At 38.2% G+C, this 23,076-nt stretch overlaps 1 protein-coding gene across 1 annotated transcript in view; it reads right to left on the reverse strand.

Moving 5' to 3' along the window:
- Positions 1 to 14,392: 14,392 nt before the first annotated feature.
- Positions 14,393 to 23,076, reverse strand: part of RIT2 (Ras like without CAAX 2) — a 188,055-nt gene continuing 179,371 nt past the window's right edge. Inside the window, exon 5 of the mRNA XM_009941336.2 lies at positions 14,393 to 15,737. Coding sequence (XP_009939638.1) covers positions 15,510 to 15,737 — 228 coding nt within the window. The 3' untranslated portion in view covers positions 14,393 to 15,509. The remainder of the gene's footprint in view (positions 15,738 to 23,076) is intronic.

The raw sequence follows: 23,076 nt of genomic DNA on the forward strand, positions 1-23,076 counted from the left end.
AAGAGAATAAAATATGTGTTGGCGTGTTTTTGGAGTATAACAACATAGTTTGCTTGGATAAGTTGATGAGAACGTTAAATTTACTCTGCATTTTTCGATTTATTTTTAATTACTATGATGTTTTGCTCTAATAAATCGTATTCACACTCAGAATTTTCAAATGGATGCCGATTTTCTACAATAATTTACGAGAAAATGCATAGAACTGCTGCATGGAGTAAAATGATAAAACTATTTAGAAAAGATTTATTGCATTGCTCATGGTGTAGTATCTATGACTTAAGATCATTTGTATCTTGCCTTGCTGCTCCCAGATCTGACAATACGTGAGGGCAGATTTAGCAGTGGATATTTAACAACTAAGATTATAAACTACATAAATTATTTGTGAAAGGCTGTTTTCCATGAAAACAAAAAAGTTGGAATCCACATCTTTTCCTCCTAAAACTCTCTTGCGTATTCTCACATTTAAGCACTTATCACAAAAGAGGTGCACAGGCACACAGACAGAGAGACACTTATGGACGCACAACTGAACTGCATCATGCAAAAAACCCTTACTGAAACAGTTCCTCAGCCATCTGATGGGGCTGAAGAGAGGATTTGTAAATAATGTTATATTACCACCACCAATCTGCCAAAAAAGACAGATAAAGAAATAATTACAACCACATGAAGAAGTCAAGTAAATAAGGATAATAATGTCATTGATAACAAGGAAGTTCTGATGCTCTTACTCAGGATTCACTCATGTTTTACTCAGATGAGGAAAAATAACAAGAAAAACTTGAAGACAGAACTCGTAAATTTAGAAAGAAAAAGTGAACTTACAATGAAGATTTTAGGGTGAAATAGAGAAGAAATTGATAGATTTTCTATGCAACAGACTTTGCACAGCTTTCTGACATTTACAGGCACAAAGCTGCCCCACATTGCAGCGGGATGCAAAAACATGTTAATGAATCTTCCTCACTTATAAAACCTGTGATTCTTTACAAGCATTTTTTTTTACTTCCTTAAAGCAGTGGCACCTCTGTCTGGTGTCCACTTGTGTCCAAGCTCTGCCACTTCAAAGACAGATGGTAAATAGAAAATAACCTCAAAATACACTCAGCCAAAGGAGAGCTGTATAAAGTGCAGTCGCATAAAGCACTTGCCTTGTTTCCTTTCATACTGATGTCAATAGCAAATCACCTATTTAGTTTAGTGAAAATAGAGTTAAACCACTTATCAAACTCTTACTATAGGAGCACAAAATATTTAACCACTATTACGAAGTGCTTGGTTTAGCATGTTGGCTGAGCTGCAGGAAAAATACTAATAAAATTATTGTCATTTGGGAAACGGCCTACTCATTGGAAGCTTGCCTGGATGATTTGATCTGAATCCAAGAAAACTTGGAGTTATTTTTTTTTAAACTGAAACACACAGTAATGCAAATCTGTTAAATAACACTATCTTCATAAAAACCTGCTGCAGGGCTAAGATATTCCAGGCTGTGCAAGAACACTCATTTTAAAGCCTGTAAAACAACAACCATTTTTGGCCCTTTTACCTCAAATTATCATAGTAGTGAAAGCCCAGTTTCTCAGTTTAGAGCTGAAGTGTAGCCTTTGTGCCCAGCAAGATTTAAGCTTTTGTATTATAGTGGTTTTGTCTCACCATATGTTTAGAATATCACAAAAACCAGAATCACCTTGCCAACATTATTTCTACTGCTCCAGTGAGATAATGGTTTTATGTAATTGTTAGTACTGGTCAGACCCTTAATTGCAGCAGAGACCTGATAAAAATGAAGCACAGCTTTCTAGCAGGCAGCAACACGCTTACAAAGAATCCCTAATCTTCATCTGCAGATCTAATTGTTTATGGTGTTTTCTTTGGCAGGATGCTCATCCAGATACTGCATTTTGAAACTTTGAGAGAAACTATACAGTAGAAATAAAACACTCATGATCAAGACATAAGAAATGCAAGATAACAATATACTGCTTCTAACATGAAATTTAGAAATCTGAATTCTTGCACTAAAATCCCTGCCTGACCCTTTTGTCGCACGTTACATTTTAAGAAGTTTCATAGTTGTCCTAATGCAGTGTATGCCCAGACTTCTAAGACAACAAACATCAGGAGCCATCTCAGATGCAGACATTTGTGCCTATGAATGGATGAACTCTCTACCTCACAGCCCCTGAATCCTGAATTCATAGATATCTTCACTTACTATCGTAGTCTGTTTTTCTCAGCACATTTCAAGAAAGAATAAGCGTTTTTAAGTGTTTAAATACAGAAGACACAAGCCTTATAAAGGTCTTTAACTCATGATTTGAAGGAGACCACAAAACCACAAAATAAGTGGGATCTCATACACAGCCCTTGAACACTACTTTCTGCTGACCAGCTCTGTTATTTATCAGTGCTAGCCTTTAAAACCCATGGTTCCTCTCCCAGTACTGCTAACATTTTAAAGAATTTTGAAACCTTCTTTGGGCACCTGATTTAGGAGACGGAGAGTAAAACTTTCTCACGAGATCTGGTTTGTTCTTCAGCCTTCAGTGATATGTGCTGAGGACAGTTCTGACATGAGATGTTCATGGATGTGGGTGTGCTTGTGTGCTTTTTTCTGTTATTCACCTCCATCACCTGGCAGGACTTGTAGAAATTGTGTGCCCACACATACATATCTCTTTTTTTTTTCTTTTCTTTTCTTTTTTTTTTTTTTTCTTTTTTATTCTTTTAAGCTAGGATGTGTGAGATATGATGGAAAACAAACAGGGAAAAAAATTGAAGTGTAAAAACATTATTTTTTGTGATAAAAATACTTCATAAAATCATATCAAATCTGCTTTTAAAATTTGAATCCAAATCTCATATTGTAATTTATGTTCTTATATTCTTTAACAGTGTCACAGATGTCATCAAGTAATACAGAAATACATTAACATCATTTTGAAAAAAACATACAAAACATTATCTCATGGAAGCAGGAGGCTTCTACAGACATTTTCAATCAGGAGTAGACAAAGATGGTATAGATATCTTCCTTCTCTTAGTGTTTAACAAAATATTTCATGCTCTTAGAGAGAATATCATAGGATGGGGGGGCCTTTCCTGACCCTGTGCAGAAGCGCACCTCTATTGCTGCAAAAGCTTAGGAGTTCCCATGAGTTTTATGTTATCCTTCTCATTATAGCTGACAGCACACATCCTGGTGAAGGTTTCTTCAAATATCTAAGTGAAAGATTTTATTAGAGTTTGAGTCATTTGAATGTCCCCATACATGTTTTGAACAAAAGCTAGGTAAAGATAAATGTATTTTGGACAACATCATTTTTGTACTTTCTTTTTGCCTTCAATGTATAAATCTGAAAATACACCTATGGCACTGGAAGATTCATTATAAACTCAATTATACTCTAGATTTCATAGCTGAAAAGTGGTGTGTAACAAAAGTGATGGCATGTAACGAAAGCCATGCTGTCCTCTTGGACAATGGCATGAAAATCTAACACAGATAACATCAAGGATGATAAAAAGAGTTTCATAATAAGTTTCTACCATTCCCTTACATTTCAAAATGTCATTTACCGATATTTGAAGCCAAATTTCTAACAAGCCTAATTAGAAGAGGCTATTATTTGTAAAAAAACCCTTTATAATTTCTTCATTGTCTTTAATGTTCAGACACATTTGCCATGCACAGAATTACTTAGAGCCCGAGGCTGCATTTCTAACACAGCTGGAGGTAATCAAGTTCAAACTGCCACAGCCATGCACTCCTCCTTGTGCTGCCAAATATTGAGTGCTAAACTGGCAGAAATTCCATCATTTTGCTGCCCTTGTTTTGCTGAGTGACATTTCTGCTCCACAGGTTCAGCTGATCTGGACTGGTTCACAAAGAGGGTCACGGAGTATTAGTTCTGCACAAAGAGGCAATACCGTTGTTTTAAGACCTACCTGGTCGTGTAGGAACATGGGGAATGTCACTGCCACAAAGAAAGACTGTCCAAACAAAGCCCTTGTAAATACGAAGAGATATTTTGCTGATTCCCTGGAAACCATCTAAGAGCTCAGATTTTAAAAAATAAAAAAAAAAAAGAAGAAAAAAAAAAAGAAAGAAAAAGAAGTTTTTTCAAAACAATGACTTTCTCATGTGTGTTTTTTTTTTTTTTTAAGTTTTCCATCAAACCTACCTTCAAGGGAACAAGAAAACATATCTTTAGTATGTACTAGATAAAACCTGAAATGGAGAAAAGGAAAACATGCGAAGTATGCCTTTTAATAATGCAAACTAATGTTTTCTGTCAAAAAGTTGCAGATTTCTAGTTAATGTATTATTTTTATCTATAAATAACCTAAGATGTTTGTAGTTTTTACAGACGATCTGCAAAAACTATTTGTGGTCTTAAATTCATACACATCAGACAGCAAAAATAATGTACTCTGCGGCTGTGTTTATTCAGAGGAAAAGATGCAGTGAACATGGTATAGACATGGGAAGCCTTCATGAAACCAGTTTATTGCTCATAAAAGTAATTTTAAAATCCTGTCTTCTTCACAAAGGGTTTCCTAGCTGAAGTGGTTTTCAAGTCATCAAGAGCTGACCAAACCAGAATGATCCATCTTAATTCTTAGTTTGTAAAAAAATATCTTCTTGCTGTGTTATGATCCTGTTGTGCATTTGTGTTTTGTGTGTGTTTATGGGATTGTTTTGGGGTGTGGGGAGGTAATAGCAGAGAGCATCCTTGCCACAATGATTAGATGGCCTCTTTATACTATTGGCTTGACCTTTAAGAAAGGTGATCGTTTCAATGAATTTCCCTAAAATTTTACATCTGTCTGAAAAATGCCTTGAAAATATGGTTTTGAGAAGATTTCAGAAATATCCCTAAAGCTTAAGTTGTACAACCCACACAGGTAATGCTTCATTTTTAACTTCTGTGTTCTCACATGGAAACTAGGATTAAGGTAAAATAAACATACCTGGAGAAAAGCATGTAGAATTACCCAAAGTTGACGTGGAACAGGACATCCTTGTTAAAAGTTCAAGATGTGTTCAAGTAAATGAGCAACAGCTTTAAACATTTTTCTCCACTGAGAATGGCCTTTTTTCAAAATATGATCTCGCTCAATGCATTGCTTCTTCTATACTCTGTGGAACCTATTTTCACTGCAAACTCAAAGGTTGCTCATACTTCTTCCCGATGCCCCGTAGATGCTGAACTTCTGTCACATCTCAGAGCAGCTGCCACAATTCTCTTGAACTTTTTTAAATTTGCAAGGCAACAAAACACACATAACATCTCTGACACAGTCTGGTGACTTGAAAATATACCACTAATAATATTGTTGGATGCACTGGTCCTGTGCTATTTTGCTGTGTCATGCACAGGGCTCAAAATTTATTTAAGGACCTGCTGTGAAAAACATGAAATAGCTTGTTCTTCTTGCAGTGAGGAATGACATGGTTTTCTACAGTGATTATTTTAGAGGATTAGCTTGTAATATTTTGTTGAAGAAGAGTAAGAGGCCCAGCGTCACAAAGTGAGGCAGATATATATGGACCATTCTGTAAAATATGTGTCTAGCATATCGCAGAGTACTGAATGTGTTACCTAGCTCCATATTCCTTCAGGGCAAACCCAGGTTCTCAGAAGATATGCCCTGATGCCGTTTGGACATTGGCATGGGTCAGGAATCACCCCATGCAAGTAACTCACAACAAAACACCTGCTTATAGTGGGGTTGTGTTTGTCTCCTGTATTCTCATGAACAGCTACCTGCCCAAGGAGACTTTGTGCCATTAGGATGTCCCAGGGAGTCCTGCAGGACTTCTAACTGCTGCTGCTGAAAGCCTGGGATTTCTTCTTTGTGCCATATCTGGCAACTCTGTGTGGCTGCTTCAAACACCTTTGGGTCACTCAAGAGGCAAGAAAAGCCCACATTTAGATAACAAAAGTAAGCCCTAACTGTCCAAATGCTGTTTTCTGCAGAAAATACATGGAGAAATTCTGTGAACTTCTACGACACTTGTAAAATACCCTTTCTACCACTAGAGAAGAAAAAGACAATTGTTTGTGTTTCTCCAGGTGTCTCAAGAAAATGTCCTGCAACTTAGCCTGGATGTTGTGGATGCAAAGGTTTACGGGCCTAAAAAAGATTTCCAGAACAAATTCACAAAAGGGGTTTGACTGAGGATCAGTGAATTTACAGAAGTAGCTTCTCACTCAGTAACTTTCTGATGAATGTTCTCTGAGAGGGCATACACAACATATGTGAATATGTTTTAATTCTCTTACCTGAGATTCATCTTTGACTTCAGCAGGGAACAGATCTTTAGCTGGCAGCAGTATAAAATATATATTGGCTGTATTGTCAACCTCTAATTAAAATAAAGCAATAGGAAGTATATCAATACAAGAATATACTGAGAGCACATAAGAAGAAGGAAACCCATGATAGAAATTAGTCATGCTACCTAAGGCACTGCAAGTTCTTAAACTCAGAAATCTAACCAAATAATATCCCACAAAAAATACTATAAATTGATCAGAATGAAGTAGATCCCTATCCTTTTTAACTTACTGTTTTCTAAAAATAAATGTATTTTACTTCTAGGTAAACAGTACTCATACTTCTTTCCAATCCAGGCATTGTTTTGTAGTCAGAAACACAGCAGCCCCCTGTAGAAATATGAAAGCTGGAGAAAGTAATGATCTATTAAGCTGGGACTGTTCTTAGTAGGTCAAGACATAGTGCTTTTTCTTGTCTAAATATAGGTGACCTAAATGTAAAGATCTTTAACAGTTACCTTGGAAGCCTTGCCTACCATCTAATGTGTCTCACCAGTTGTAAGTTAGGGAAACATTGAATATTTATTTACTTCTTTCTGTTACTACTGATTAATGTACATACCCAAAGTGATCCCAACAGACTTTTCTCTCTCTTGGGCCCGCTTTTATTACATAGATCAGAAATCTCTAAGGGAAGTCATATGCAAGTACTCCACCAAGTGCCAATAGCCCGCTCATGCTCACCGTGAAAAATTAGAAGCTCAGTCTGACACACTTGCAAAATTTTATTACTTCTTTTAGGTAAATATAGCCACATAAAAGTTATAAGTTTGATTTAAGCTATTTTTCCTGGTTTTCTTTACAATGAAAGTGAGAGTATTGTGATTTGTATGTTTAGGAAAACAGTAACTGAAAGATACTGAATGAGGCACATAGAAAATACATATCGTGGGTTTTATCAGTAATACTATGAAGAGTATGGTCTTTCTTATTTTCCTCTGGTGACACAAAGATGTAGATAAAAAAAAAAAAAATGTTTTTTTTTCACTCTGGCTTTGCTTCAGATACAGGCAACAAGAGGGATGGGGACCGATGGAATTCTGGGGTTTGAACAGAGCGGGTGGTTGTATGATCATACATGTGTGTCTCTGAGATTACTTAGGGTGTACAGAGTACGTAATTTCCAGTGAGAAAGCAGTCACAATGTGTCTGCCCTGTTGTACAAATGAAAAGAATACGTACAGCTCCAAAATGTTAAAAAGCATTTTATTTAACTCTATGATTTTGGCATTTTTTACAGGAAAAAAATGTGCCAAGATCTGTCACTCTCCTGCTGTTTGATCAGTACAGCTGAGGGATGGCTGGGGAAGAGCATCTGCCTTCAGATACCTTCCCAGTCGTGATGGTGCTTCTGCTCTAGCTCACCCCCAGTCCGGGGGAAAGGTTCATCTGCAACGCAGTGGGCTGTGATGGAAGAAACACGGCGAATTCCTCCTCAAGGCTCCAGCTCTGTAAACCTCTGTCCCCCTGAATGAGACCCACAAGTGACTGTGGGCCCAACATCAGGTCTGTAAGGAAGAGCCTGAGATGTAGCACTCAGCATTAATGCAAGGCTACTGGTGAACTATACGGCAAAGAACAAATATCTGGGACTGCAATTCCTATATACTGTCTGGAAGGTGCTGTCCAAGGAGGACAGACTGCTTCACTATCAGGCTGAAGATCATCACAGACACTTGCGTGTCAGTAAAATTATTGACACTGATTTACATCTACAGTATAACAAATTTTTTTAATAGTGGTCTTCAAATCTGTTCTTTTACAAAATCTGACACAAGATGGGCAGTCTGCAAACCAGTCAGACTTTCTTATCCATTACAAGTGAACTTCCTGTTGTGTCACAGTATGTCCTTTCCTCTCCTACCTATCTGAATCACTGTGATTCCCTTTAAGGATTTTTATCACTCAGTGGCAAGTGGACTGAAAAATCTCTGTCAGGTGAAAGAACTGATATGGCATTGACTGTGCTGGAATTTCTTGGCAGTTCCTGGAGGTCTATTCTGGCTCAGAAGTTATATCATAGCAATTTTGTACAGCTTCTATAACTTAAGTCTTTCTGAAGTTTATTGTTGGCAGGTATAGCATATTCTCCTAGGCTTTGTGATTTCATCTATTTTTCTTCTCATCTTTCATCCACATTACAGTAATCAACTCTGCACAGGTCGAAGAACTCTTCAAAGTACTCCTTTGAACATCTGCCTCCTTAAAGACATCCCTGCTGTATTCTCTGATAACTTGGATCTCATCCAGTTTTGCTAGATAAAGACTTAGGAGTATTTGGTGAACACCTTATTAACTAAAGAGCAGAGTAGAAACAGTTTCCTACATTTTTCATTAACATCTGGCCTGAGAACAGTGGGAGGGAAAAAGCTAACAACGAATGATCTGCACGCACTGGTTGCAAACTGGTAGCTGTTCTCCCAGATGAAACAACATATTTGAAGTACCATTTAAAATCTTCAGCAGGGAGCTATCATACCATCTTTTATGTTAGTTATGAGGTGTATAAATAAGGGTTTTGCTATCATACTTCCAAAATATAGAGCTGAGCATCCTATTTTTTTCCCCTACTCTTGCACTGAAACCAGCTGCTTTCAGTTTCTGAAAGCATGCACAGTACAGGGAGCCAGCAGACACCACAAGGAGATAAGTAAGCATTCTCATAAGTTTCCATAGAAGCTTCAGTGAAGGGGAAACTTATTCCATAGTCATCTGTAATCAGATTCTCAATAGAAACTTGATCCATGCTGCAGGGACAGAAATCCAAACTTCCCATTGACTTCACTGGGCTTTGGTATTGTTTCTTCCTGTTTAATTTTCCATTCTGTACTGTGTTCCCCATATTTTTTTTTTCCGTTAATATGTGTTCCCAAATTGTCTTGCATATTCACAGCAGTAGTCAACAGTAGCAATTTCTCTGACCTCTTCCCTTCATTTTCTAAGCTGCACCATCCACAGGATGAAGCAAATCATCATCAGTTTCTATTGCTGTTAGTATTACCCATCTCGTCTTAATCTATGGTGTGTGCACTTGAATCAGACCTCTGGAGCTTGTCTTGTATCTGTTTGTTGTTATACCTGCCCTTATTCGCTTCTTAGAAAGCATTAAGACACATGCAGAGTGGAGAATGGTGTAAGGCATTCGAAGTTCACTTGACTTTCACACATTTACTCATACTGTATTCTCCTCTACCACCTCTGCCTATCCTTCCATCACTAACAGTCTGTTTATTCTGTCTTCCTTAAATTGTCTTTTGCTTTTGGTTATGGCTTTTATAAGTATTCAGGGACAGAAATCTCATCTTCCTCTGTGTGACTGATATATATTCATCATCATGCCATAACGCGTAATTCTTTTCTGGAGACGGATGTGAATCAAGTGTAAGATTTTTCCACTGCCTTCAGAAGAGCTTCCCACTTACACTGACTGAATACCTTAAGTGTTTAGGCTTATTCATTCAATGTCGTAGATAAAGAGTCATCTGTGATTAGTCAGCAACATCTAGCAGTAGAGGCAAAGTCGGTTTGTAGGAACTGTCAGTTTTTTACTCAGAAAGCTGAGTGACTTTGCAAAATTTTTTCATCAAAAATGTTACTCATTTTCCTCAGTATGAACATTAAAATAACAAGAAATTTACGAGGAAGGCAGAAGATGCAGTGTCTTTAGTCTGTTAATAGCACGTGAGACCATCTTTTACATTGCTGAGAAAGATGCAATAGAGCAAGTGAAATAAAAATGAAAAAAAGTGAGTTTATCTAGGTGGAGCTCAAGATAAAGAGGTTAGCCTTTACTTTTTGGAGTTACAAAGAAACTAATGGAAGAAACTGCCTAGGAATCTTTGTCAGACTAGATCTTTGGAAGGGGGTGAAAGAAGTCACAACCACAATTTACAAAACAAATCTTGAATTAACTACTTCTATCTAGATTTATTCTTTCCAGGACCAGTAATTCCAAATTATAGTGTATGTAGAATGCAGCAAGAGCAGACAAATACAGCAGTTTTGTCCACTGTATTGCATAGATATAAAATAGACTGCTTTCCTCTGCAGTTAATTAAAATTTAGGTGTAAAATTATATTGTTTTCTTTTATGCAAAGTAAAAGTAATATAATATTAATATAAAACACTTGCTTTAATTTACCTTTTTAACTTCTTTCTATAACTGGAATCCTGTTCCAGCTGCAGCCACGAAAAATAATTACTTATCAGCTTGATCCTGTAGTTGTTGAAACAGTGGTAAGCTTAAAAGCACTGTATAAAAAACAGGGCAACAAAGCGCGAGAATGGGAAAATCTCATTGTCTCATTAATTATCTATTGACAGAAGATATGCAGTAGGTTATACAACGGCTTTGGATGTTCTTGTCTTTATTACCTCTTGGGGGAACAATTCAGATCATGAAATGATTTTGGTGCTCTTGAGTGGAAATTTGTCCTCATCACAAAACAACCTCATAATTCAGTGTGATGTAACAAAATTGGAGAGCTCAAATTGAGGAGGCTTAGAACCAGGAGCACTAGGAAGTGATAAATCAGGCTAGAGGTGTAGGGCAATGCCACTTGGGGTGACTTTCACAACATCTATGAGACAATGCTATCCCCATTACAAATCATTTTGCCAGGCAGACATCCTAAGGATCTCCACATACTTGAAGGGACAGGTCGAGCTAGAAAGAGTGGCAAAAAGCAGTCTGCTCAGAACAGGTCTGAGACATTATTGTGTTCAGTGCCATTCAATTTTATGAGAACAGAGATACTAATAGTTAATTAAAGTCACATTCTGTAATTGTGCCTTTCCTCTGCTAGTTTTCAGGGATTTTCTCAGAGTCATAAACAATGCGCAGTACATGTGATGCACACCCTTATAAATAAGAGTCCCTGGGGGTGTTGTATAAATATGGCTAACTACTGTAAGTATAATAAATTGAATTATATTAGCACAATTGTCTATGTTAGACATTCATCTTTAAATTGCTAGTACATATTCAGGCAAACACTGGTGAATTATAGCTAACTATAAACTTTGTGTGTTTATATGAAATTAATTGATGGTCTTCAGTTCAACTTTTGTCAGCTGAAATCATCATGTCAGTGTCACCTCCTGAGGTGGCTGCAGCACATACCTTTGTTTACTTTCTCTACCAGGAAGCCCACTGGCAGCTACTGTGCTTAACACAAATATCACAATCTGGCCCACAGAAACTGTAACATTCAACTTGGGAGAAGATGTTGACGCAATTGCAGAGTGTAAATCATTGTTATGAAACATTAAACTCTGCTGAGGCCCATCTTCTGCTTGTTGCATATGTTTATTTCTATTTGTCATGGTACAGGGAGAGCTCAAATGTCTGACAAAGTGTGGAAGATGTATAAAAATTTTATATATTCTTGTATATATATATTGTTTATATAGTGTGTGCATGTATATTATACAATACATAGTGGACAAAATGAAAAGAATTCCTCCTTTTCATTCTAGCTATGTATTCTCACAACTTAGTCTCAAAATAAACATTTTTTGTATGCAAAAAAATTTTTTTCAATCATTTAAAAAGACATCAGACTGTTAACGTATTTCATGAACTGACAGTCTAAGGGAACACAGAAGGTTTCTGTGCTTAATTCCTAAGGCCTGTATGCAAATCCCATGAAAAAGGAAAACATAAGAACTGCAATATTCCACCTTGACTTACGGCCTTCCTCAGATTACTTCTCAGCTAGATACAAGATGTGATCTGTCATAACTGGGAGGAAGGGTAATTAACTGCAATATATTTTATGTTTGTGCGAGACACCATGGATACGTTTGCAAAGTGTTATTATTTTATTCTATTTATTAGCTGGCTTTAATTATAATCCTGGAGGAAAGTGAATTACAGTCCAACTGCAACAGAGTCTGACATCAGAGTAAGTTGTAGCTGCCACCTTCATGGGACTATAGGCAACACAGCAAAATAAATTGATCAGTTTCCTTCTTCAAATCTTCCAGGCATGATTAGATGAGAGACTAGTCTGAGATGGAAAAGTCTTTAGATACAGAGCTGCTGTTTTTTTATTCTGTCAGCTAGGTTGGATAGCTAAATAGAATCTTCTGTGATGGAATCATAATGATTAATTAGATAAAGCAGTTGCACCCAGCCTCTTGTGCAGTTGTGACTTATGTTATCGTCACTGACCATAACCTCCATCAGCTCTGCTAAATTAACTTAGATTAAGCATTATAGTTTATTGAGGGATTGGGTGATGGTAAATCAGAATGACGTTTTCATTTTAAAAGTAAAGGATGGTCAGGTGTTTCACAGACAAGATTCAATGTCAAACATTTAGAGAACCATTCTCTGTCATACATGCTGGATGGGAAAATAATTGAAGATGGGGTTTATCATACCTGAATTCAGTCATCAAAAAGTTAGGCTTGGAGATCAAGCTGCTCTTTATGGAGTGACATATAGTCACTAGAAAGAGGCAGCCATTTCATCCTATGCTAACAATGCAAGCCAGACAGAACAAACCACCGACCAGAGGAACCTTTCCCTCATTTATCAAACAGGGAGTCTGATTGACTAGATATCAGGCTCAAGTTCTATATTATCAAAGTGGAGTGAGATAAATATGTACCTTTCTGCCCAATACATATTCAGGTGCTTGAAATTGTGCATAGAAGATGCAGCAGATGATCCTCAGAAGGTATGATGTCTCGTTCTTCTTGAAAAGACTAGCCTACTACCAAATATCTTTCACAATGTGGCATGTAGGGACTGGTTGTGGAGGCACTCAGAACCTGGAGATTTCATGGGCTTTTTACTCCTGAAAATAAGTCTATGATGTAAGCTGTGTATGTACTAGAAATTCAATCACTCCCAGGGAGGTATCCAAGCACATCTATACTGTTAAACTTTTTAAATGATCCCTAGCTTCGTTTCAGAGCATGGCAGAATGACACCTCTGTAAAGAGTTGCTGAGCATAGTGCAGAACCTAGTGTAGTCCAGGGACAACTTCCAACAGCAGTATGTGTGTGGTAACCCTGCTGTACAGGCTAAGTGAGTTTTATAGTATGGATAGATGTTGCTCCATGCCAGATGACACTAATGTCAAAGAACGAGCGTGCTTAATCTTTGAATCCATTTAAGGCTTAATCTTAGGCTGTACCTATGCCCTCTTATGCATAACCTTTTCTGTATTGCAAGCAGACTTGAAGCAAGGTACCCCTAAAACTATGAAGCCAAGTCAGCGTTGATATGTATCTGTCAGTAGGGTGGGTGAAATGACATAATAACCAATGTTAAATGGTTTTCAATTGACTCAAAGCTTAGGCTTCTGCATGCAAAAGACCAACCAGCATCCTATAAGGTTTCTCAGGACAGTAATTTCTATGGTTTCTTGCATGTGGAATGGCTGCTTCATTCCCATATCTGCAGTGTGTGGTGTTGGAACAGTCACAGATGTTGCCCCTTGTTTATTTTCTCACAGCTGCCATCTGTTCAGTGAAGCCTCCTGTTGTCTCTCCACCAATACTTAGCTCATAAACTCTTTGGACAAGAACTTCTCTTTGTCTCTAGGATGCTTGAACTAAATTGTCTGTGGCAATACAGGTAAAATAATAATAGCAATTACAATAGTATAAATTCAAACTTCAGCTTTTGGAGGCAGGAAATAGAAAATTCACCTTGAATGCGTGTATGTGTTTGTTTTCCTCTGAAATAATCTTTCCAAAATAGAAATACAGCCACATATTATCTAACTATACATATTATTGATGGAGAATCTCAGACAAGTCAAAAAAAAATCACAGAATTTCTTTGAAAGGAAGGGAAAGTAGAGAACAAAACATCAGGTTTTAATGAACAGAAATTCTTCATAAAGCCATAACCTTTTTAAGTTTAACAGAGCAAAGCCAATCAACGGCCCCCCAGATCTTCCAAGACGTAATTAGCTGAAACCCTGAAAAATATGCAAAGAAAAGTGAAAAAGTGGACAGTTACTAACAAATATACATATTTATCCATTCTTATTAATTATCACTCCAGGACAGACACAAATGACACAGACTGCTTGCACAGTTTCGTGAAAATCACTATCTTTATTTTTTGACAAAATGTGGACATGTTTTAAAATTTATAAATAAAGCCAATAGTAGAAGAAGTCTGGGAAAAAAAAGGCAATGAGACTAGACTATACTTCATGCCAGCTTTAAAAAGAAATATTTAAAAGACCTGTCCAACTGATGGATCACATGATTCACTTGGATGGTTAAGGACTGTGAAAGCTGGTGACTGATCTGATGCAATTCTTTAGTAAGTCGAGGGCTAAATGCTACATCACAGACCTTATTACGTGGTGGGACAGAGCTGCACTGCTTTAGGGAAGGGCTTTGCGTAGCATCTGACCCTGCCTTTTTGCTCTCCTTGGTGGGACACAGGAATGTGGCCAATGCACTGCGCAGATGTAGGACACCACACCTCTGCTAGTCAATCCTAGTGAGAAACGAGTAATCGAGACAGAGCTGTAGCCCTCCAGCCTCCAGACAGCTAACTTCTTCCTGCTAAATGGAAAGGGCACAGTGAGGATGGGGCTCCGCAGGGTCAAAATCAGGAGCACCCAGCATTCCCTTTGGGCCTGGTTCACAAACACACATCTGCACACAGACACTTGCACACCGGCTGAGCACAATTTAACCCTAAACATGCATGTGAATGCAAAGCTGAAGGTCAAATCGTAAAGTCCTTGAACAGTCAAAATGTCCATTGAAATCAATGTTATTCATTCCTGGGATGATGAAATGGTCCATGCATGTAGAAAGGAGGCAATAAGTGCATCCCTTGTGCTAGAGCTGGTGGAAGCTAACTCTGCCTCAGATGCTTGCTTACCTCCTAGCATTTGAAGACCAGCCAGGGATCACAGGTAAAAAACCACAATATTTTCTCCACTCAGTTTGTAAAGAAGGGATGAGAGGGTATGCTAAGTGACTTAGTCTATAATACAGAGGAGCCACAGGGCAACCATGAATTGGGCCTTCAAGGAGATACTTCTTCATGAGGGCTGAAAGGAAGGAACTCCAGGACCCGGACTGGAAGATGCTGTGTTAATGCTGCCTTTCTGAACTATTACAGGTTACAGTGGTCAGCTCCTGATGGGTGTCTCATGAAGAATTGCCGTCAGGTTGTACTTTCCTTTTTTTTCTTCAGGGATCCTTTCAGTTTCTGCCACAGACTACCCTTCCTCTTCATCTTCTTCTCTACCATGGTCACTGAAGACTCTTTCCTTCTGATTTCCCTCACTAGTCCATGAAAGACGTCATCAATGTAGAAACGGAGGGCAGCTGAAGTCTCAAAAAAGGAGCAGGAATATTCTCTGGCTAAGCTCATTCCTTCTTCAGTTGAGACCTACAAGGAAAAGAAACGTCCATAGATAATGTCCAATACACAAGGTATAAATCAGCACAAGAACATCACAGTGTGTATGGTCTGACTTTTTGGATACTGCAAATCACTAACCTTTAATTTTGTGGGAAAATATTCAAACAGAACCCAACATAGAAGATTCAAGTGTGAAAGGATCAGACTGAATCCACTAGATATTTGAACAGAGCATACTGGCAATATTCACTTGCTCAGGTATATTATTTCCCTAATTCTGATGCATTAATTTTTCCATGCATTTACCCTCTTTAGTGCAGTAATCCAGTAGTTTGATAGTGCTGGTACCTTTATTCCATAGACTGGAATGGATGGCCAGAAAGACTTCAAGTTGTAGAAAATCTCTGTTCAACATTAACTTAATCCTGGAGGCAACTTCACTCTTCAAGCACACAAGCTTTCATACCTTAAGATTTTCCAGTCACATTAATTTCTGAGCATGCCTTTAAGTGTTTTGGTCTTGGCAGGCCTGTAATCCTACCACTTAGCCTGTGCCTGAGCTATAGGAAGCTCCAAAATCTGTTTGGTTTTCAGCTCCTCTTCCCTAAGTAGCCTCGTGTACTTACTGTTTTAAAGAGAATGTGGAGGAAACGTGTCTTTGTATTTTGAGGAACTGTAAGATAAGGAATCATCATGAACCTAGAGGTAACCAAGGCAGCTTTTTCTAAAAAATTTGCCTGAATTTTGAAGCGGGGTCTTACTCCTAAAGTTTCCATATTGGCTACCTCTTGGCATTTGACTTGCCAGCCTGCTAAAAGGAAGAGTGGTCAGCACGCTGATTAATCTGTGGTTTAAACACAGTTTAAATGCTTATCACAAAGAGTGCCACTCTCTACCACTTCAGGTACTTTTTGCACTTTGGAAACTCATCCAGTAACATGTAGCAAGTCTGCAGCAAAACAAAAGCAAACCCCATGAGCTTCTAAGTGTTAAGCTAGCTTTCCAGCCAACAGACTATCCATTCTTCTCAGTATTTGAACATGAAGCTGAACGAATGAACTCTATGAATGACATGCATAGTGTATATTCAAATTCTAAGTCAGAAATTCCAGCTTTTATGTTTGATTGTATTTGGTTATCATGATTTATTCAAGTAGTTTTCCAACTATCTAAATAAAAAACCAAAAAAGTACTGTGAGACAGCCTTATGGAAGGCTACTTAATAGGCTATGAAAAATCTCTACTGCTGCTGTCTACCACAAGACTAATCTTGTTTGATTTTTTTTTTTTTTTCCTATTTCTACCTTCATGCACCCAAAATGCCATTTACATTTTTAGGGAAATAAACTCTGATCTTTCAAGATACAAACTCTCTCATATCTGCCATGAGGAAAATTCCCTCTACGATCAAGTTATGACATCACATCACTGCATTTTTTGCCTCTACCTGTAATGCTAGACACAGTGAGAAACAGGGTTTTGGACGAAACAGAAAAACTGCTCCTTGCAGCCTGGAGGTAAATCTACACCAAGCACGTACCTTTGTAACACAGACTACAGAATTCCTCCCCATCACCTTTGCATTGAGTCACAAAATCTGTAGTACTAGTAAGATTGGTACTCTATGGTACAGGTATAATTTGAATTTAATTAAGAATATTCTAAGGGTAAGCAGGGAGGTGATGTGCCAACTTGAATAAAGCTCAGTGATGCAATGAAAGATTGCTACCGCTTTCCAACTGCTATAATTGCCAACCTTTAGCAAAACGAGATGGGTAGCAATATGGTCCTTGTTTTTCTCTGGGCAGCTGTGTAAGCAAAATGTGAGATTCAATATGTCTGTTGGGCACCAATGAGAAATTGATTGTCTGGATAGAAGACTATTTTGGTCTGTTTTGGACTTGATAATTATTTTTTCCTTGCTATGCCTTGTTTGAGCTGAAGGAGGAATTTTTTTATTTTATTTTGATAAAGATACTGCAGTTCTGAACAATGGATTACACAGAGCTGCAGTTTCTGTGAAGATTTTATACATTCATTACCTAAAAGGAAAAAAAAATACACGTAAACTGAAACATACTTGTGTTAGAGAACGTTAAGGTAGTAAACACTATTAGGGTGCAAGCACAGCAATACTCAGGTATAAAAAGTTGCCCTTCCTTTTGCTCTGTGTTTTTCTTATCTTTGCCCATCTAATTTCTCCTTTGTTCCACTCTTTGTTTTTTGTCTTTTCTAGGAATAAGTGTATTTTCTCCCACCTGAAAGGAAGAACGACTGCAGGGAAGACATGCTATTCTCTATAATGAAACAAGACTGCAAAGAGCTGTGAAAACTGGAGAATACTCGGGAGAAATAAATTGTGGAGAAAAATTTCCTCTCAGTCTCTGTGTGGCTGGAGGCTTGTAACTTGGCCAAATTTGGCTAGATTTCTATTAAAAGCACCAAAATTGGATTTTCGGTTCCAGTTTCCTGCAAAATTACAGAGATAACATTAAAGTTATTCATGGTAATAGTTCACTCCAAAGCATCATATTTTTCTTAAATCTTGCTCTCAGGAATTGATTAAGTGCTTTAGTGAAATTTTATGAACTAATTCAGCACAAGGAGGACACCTGGCACAAAAAATTTCAGGATGTTTTGCTGAAGTTTTTCAGCTTCATGGCTGAAAACATACTTCTCTGAAATTTAGTGCTGTCGTAATTACCATTACTGCTCCTAGCACCAGTAAAAATGAACCTATAGTAATTTAATTAATCTGTTTGCTGAAAAAACTGTAAATATAGAGAGATGTCTAGAGGAAAAATACATAGTTTTATTTCAGTTCATGATCCAGTCAAGAGGCTAGACACCTATGGAATGAGAAACAAGGGATAAAGCCCTTGATGAGGTCACTGACGCCCACATAATTCCAGGGATTTGCCTTGTTCCCAGCTTATTGCCAGAAGAGAAACTGTATCATAGAAATCCATCCCAGATCTGCACAGCTCAGGAATTTGTTGACAAATTGCATCTTCAGCGGGTTTGTATCAGCGGAAGATATGATCTCTCAGTCTGACACGGACAGGCAGGTCAGGGAGTGAGGTCATTCTATTGAATATATATCTGGGAAGCAGAGTTTTATATCTCATCTTCAGAGCAACCCTCCATGATTGAATCTGGCATTGTTTCTCAGAGTATAATTCTGGTTATATTGATTCCAATTTAGCTCATTCCTTTGCTGGTAAACTTTATGAAGTGAATGAAGGTGGAAGACTGATGCAGTGAAGATAATGAAACATGAAAATTTAAGAGCTGACAGAAGCTCCCTGAGTTTGATCCAAACTTTAAAAACTGTGATTGTCTGGGTGGGCTTTGGATCAGGACTTACAGAAGAAGGGCATGAAGCTCACAGTATAACTGAAGAGCAAGATACCCCAGAAGGACAAGTCCATAAAATGCACAATGAAGGTTTAGGGACACTATGTGTGAGCCCCAGGAAAATAGTCTTTTCATGCCTTTCTTGCAAAGTGCGTGTTCTGAGTGCGTGTTCGTCCACATCTGAGTTGAAAGGGAAGATATATCAGTCACAACATGTGGACTTTGCATAACACAAGGGACTGTAGGCTGAATTTGGGAGTTTTTCATCTCTGGATATTTCAGGGCAGCTGGAACACAGCACAACTTCGATTAGACAGGAAGTATTCACTGACTACAAACCGCATTATATACCATTAAGATTCTGCTTGTGGCTTTTGCAAACCTCTCATGGAAAATTACAAGTGAGATTAAATGCAATGCTGACAGCCTGTGAAAGCCATGATGGATGAGCTGCCATCTTTAAGACAGCCAGTTCCCCACTAAGGTCAGCTACTGCACAACTGAAAGAACAAAGCCACCGGGGCTGGATGGTGGGTGGGGAGGCACTGACAATCATCGGCCCCCATAAGAAGAACATAAAAATGTTTGTATCTGAGAAGGAAGGTGCAAAGAAAATAAACAGATCAATAGTCTACCTCTGCCCTTGGACTGCCATTAACTGGAAAATCTCCATCAAGATCAGAACATTTTGTGTTCAGCTTTGCCTCTCCTTTGGTCAAGGCAGCAACAGAAGAATCCAGAAGTAGATTTCATTGGCAGAGACCTTATTAGCAGAGTCAACAGCATCACCTTGCATGAGTTAGTGGTGGTCTTCTTGCAGGAAAGCAATGCATTCCTGCTCGTGCCTGTCATCCCTGCAATATCATGGTCTACTTGAGATGGCTTTTGCAGCTCTCTCCCTGTGGTTGGGATCTCCATGTTGCCATGGAGAGGTCTGGAGCCTACAGGTGGAGTGCTAAAGGTTGTAAGGATTTTCCTAAAATTTTATTACAAACTTCCATGCTGGCAGTTCTCATTAGCTTTGCGATGGGAACCACAGCTTTGTTCTGTGAATCTTTTTGCTGAAGAGATATGGTCTTGAGCACTAATCAGGGACAGAAGAGAACACCTCTTGCTCAACAGAGTGCTTATCTAAATCCCACTGAGGCTAATAGGAGGAATTCCAGTGTTTTTTGATCAAGTCTGTATTTTTGATGAACAATAACTTATGTGACCTCTAAATAAAAGATCACTGTTTAAGAACAGAGGGATGGAAGCAGCACATTCAGCAGCCTTGTTTGCACCACAGTAAATGATAAAAGGAGTAGTAAAAGCCACGAGTACTCTAAATAACGTCTGGGAAATATCCATGTTCTTTCCCTTCATCTCTGGCGGATTTTTCTTTTTCCCAACACGCCCCATTCCAGAAAAGGTGAACCAGATGCCAGGTTGTCTGTTAACACCTGCATATCAGTTTAAAGACAGGTAGGCAATCCAGAAGAATCCACACAAATGTTTGGGTCCCTTCCTATCACAGTGCATTCCCTCGTCATATCAGAACAAACATAACAAGATTTTGGTGCAGGTGCAAATATATAATATGCCACAGGAAAAAGCTGATCAACAGTATTCACAATTTCCTCAGTCTCTAATAAGCAAATTTGCTAAGAGAAAAAGATAAAACTAATCTCATGGTTCTAGAAAGTGAATGCCATCCTGGACAACCAAAAGTGAAAAATGGCTATTGCATGTCTACCATGAATGATAACATCTTGAATCCCGACACTGACCACAGAGTTTATGCCAAAGACACTCCTGCACAACACCTGTGAGTCTTCTTGTTAATGATGAACAACAACAGTGACTGACCAATATTCACTAGTCTCAGTTCATCACTCTTTGTCTAATGTATGAGGAAGGAATTAGGTGGGCCCCCGCCATCCAGCACCGGCAAACGTCTGGGACCTACCCAGTAATCTGGACAGGGACAAGCTGTGTATTTTGAAAGACGAGGCTGGATCCAGTGAAGGCTGAACTGAGTGTTCCTGCATTGTCACCTGCCTTTCCTGGAGCCAAAGTCTTTCACTGTAAGCATCTGATTCCTGGTTTGAGAAACATGCAGCCAAATCCACTAACTCTGCAGCAGGTCTATTATATCTATGTCATTTTTGACAGTTATTAATTTCTTCCTTGGGCAAGTGTGGTATCAACAGGCATGGTGGCAGAGACTTTCTGCCGGCTGGTATAAGGATTTGTCCAAGTGTGAAATGCTACTTCTCAGGTCAAAGTTCAAATACTTGGATATTACAGCAGTGGCTGGGGCTGAAAACCTGAGCAGAACCAGACAAAACATAAAAATCAATCCGTCTTTTTAAAACAAGCAGCATTGTTCTTCCTTCTTCACATAATATTTGCTATGGTATATTTAAAAAAAAAAAGAAAAAAATTTTCGAAGCCCTTTTACCCTTCTTCCATTTTTTCAGACATTTACATTTATAAACTGCCTATCATATTTTTGCTACTGGGCAATGACATCCCTGAAAGGAGGAGAAAAACCAAGATCAAGTGGAAATCAATTCAGGCAGAAAGAAATGCTGAAAACTCAGCTTTGTGAATAACCAATATTTTCTCTCTGTGCCCAGACATTAAATATGACTATGTTTCAGGTCTAAACAAATGCGCAGTAAATGCATAAGTACAAAACAAAATATCTCGGTGTTAAAATCTCCAGTTTCCGTTTCCCTCAACATAAACACTCTGTTTCATTTCAGAATTTTAAATTAATTTTAAAATGAATTACTGCTTAAAAATATAATGTTGAAACATTTCCTTCTCTAAACATAAACATTTTAACCTTTATGTATGATTCCATTTGCAAATGTATACACTGCAGTTACCAATTTGATTTGACTAAGATTCCACTAGAATTCACAACTAGTTTCTGCTGGCACAAACCAGTATTTTTCATTGAACCAGTCATGTGCACCTTATGTTTTTACTCTGTCCCTGGGGAAGCAGACATGTCTTTTCAGCAGACTGAGCAGTAAATGAGTAACACACTGCAGAAATGTGAGAGGAGAATTTCATGTCAACACCATTACTCTTAAATGCATTTGGAAGTCTTCAGAAGTAATTAGTTGAACAAACCTCACTGCAACTTCATGGCAGGCAATTCTGCAGTCCCAGCTTTGCAGGCTTGCTAGATTACAAGGCTAGATGATATAAAAGCTGCCATAAAATTCATCATTATTGTGAGGTATTGCAATTAGTTCTGTTCCTCTTTCTCCCTCCCCAGAGTCATGTGAAAGCTGATGTCTTATACGAGTTTTCCATTTTCTCCATCCTGCCTTCCCACTCTGTGATACTTTCTACTGGTTTCACACTGAAGATTTATTGGTGACCAGAATGGGGCCTAGCATGAATGAAAGCAGACAGGATTAGCAGACTGGACCAAGCAGAAGATGTGGTCTAGCTGTGTGAACTTACATCCTGAGAGACTGGACGTCATGGACATAGCATATGGCATAGTAGTACTACACATCTCATGTCCTCAGCTATTCCAACCTCTGAAGGCAGTTACATTACAGAGGCTCAGATATTCTTTCACTTCCCCTTGTAATCTTGCCTTTTCCTTTGGATGGGAGAGAAAAAGCAGTTTTAGCAATGCAGAAAATTATAGGATTGCCTGGGGTTTCTGTGAAGAACTTTATGTCTTACTTTTAGTGGATGGAGAATGAAGAGAGTGAGATTGTAAAACTAATTTTCTCATTTTTTAAAGGAATACTGTATAACAGTCTTGCAAACAACTAACTTTCTAGACAAAACTGGAGAGATTCACCTGTCCCAAGTTATGTACTTTTCACCTTGTTAGTCACTAAGGCGGGACATGAAAAAGCTTAATCTCTCTGTTCTGAACCAGGAAGAATCATACTTTCATTCAGTCCAAGGCAACTGCAAATTGTTCAGGGCTGGGAAAGAAATCTGATGAAACATCACTGAACACTTGTTCTTTTGCACTTCACTATTGACC

Source organism: Opisthocomus hoazin, chromosome Z, assembly GCF_030867145.1.
Source record: "Opisthocomus hoazin isolate bOpiHoa1 chromosome Z, bOpiHoa1.hap1, whole genome shotgun sequence".
Lineage (NCBI taxonomy): Eukaryota > Metazoa > Chordata > Aves > Opisthocomiformes > Opisthocomidae > Opisthocomus > Opisthocomus hoazin.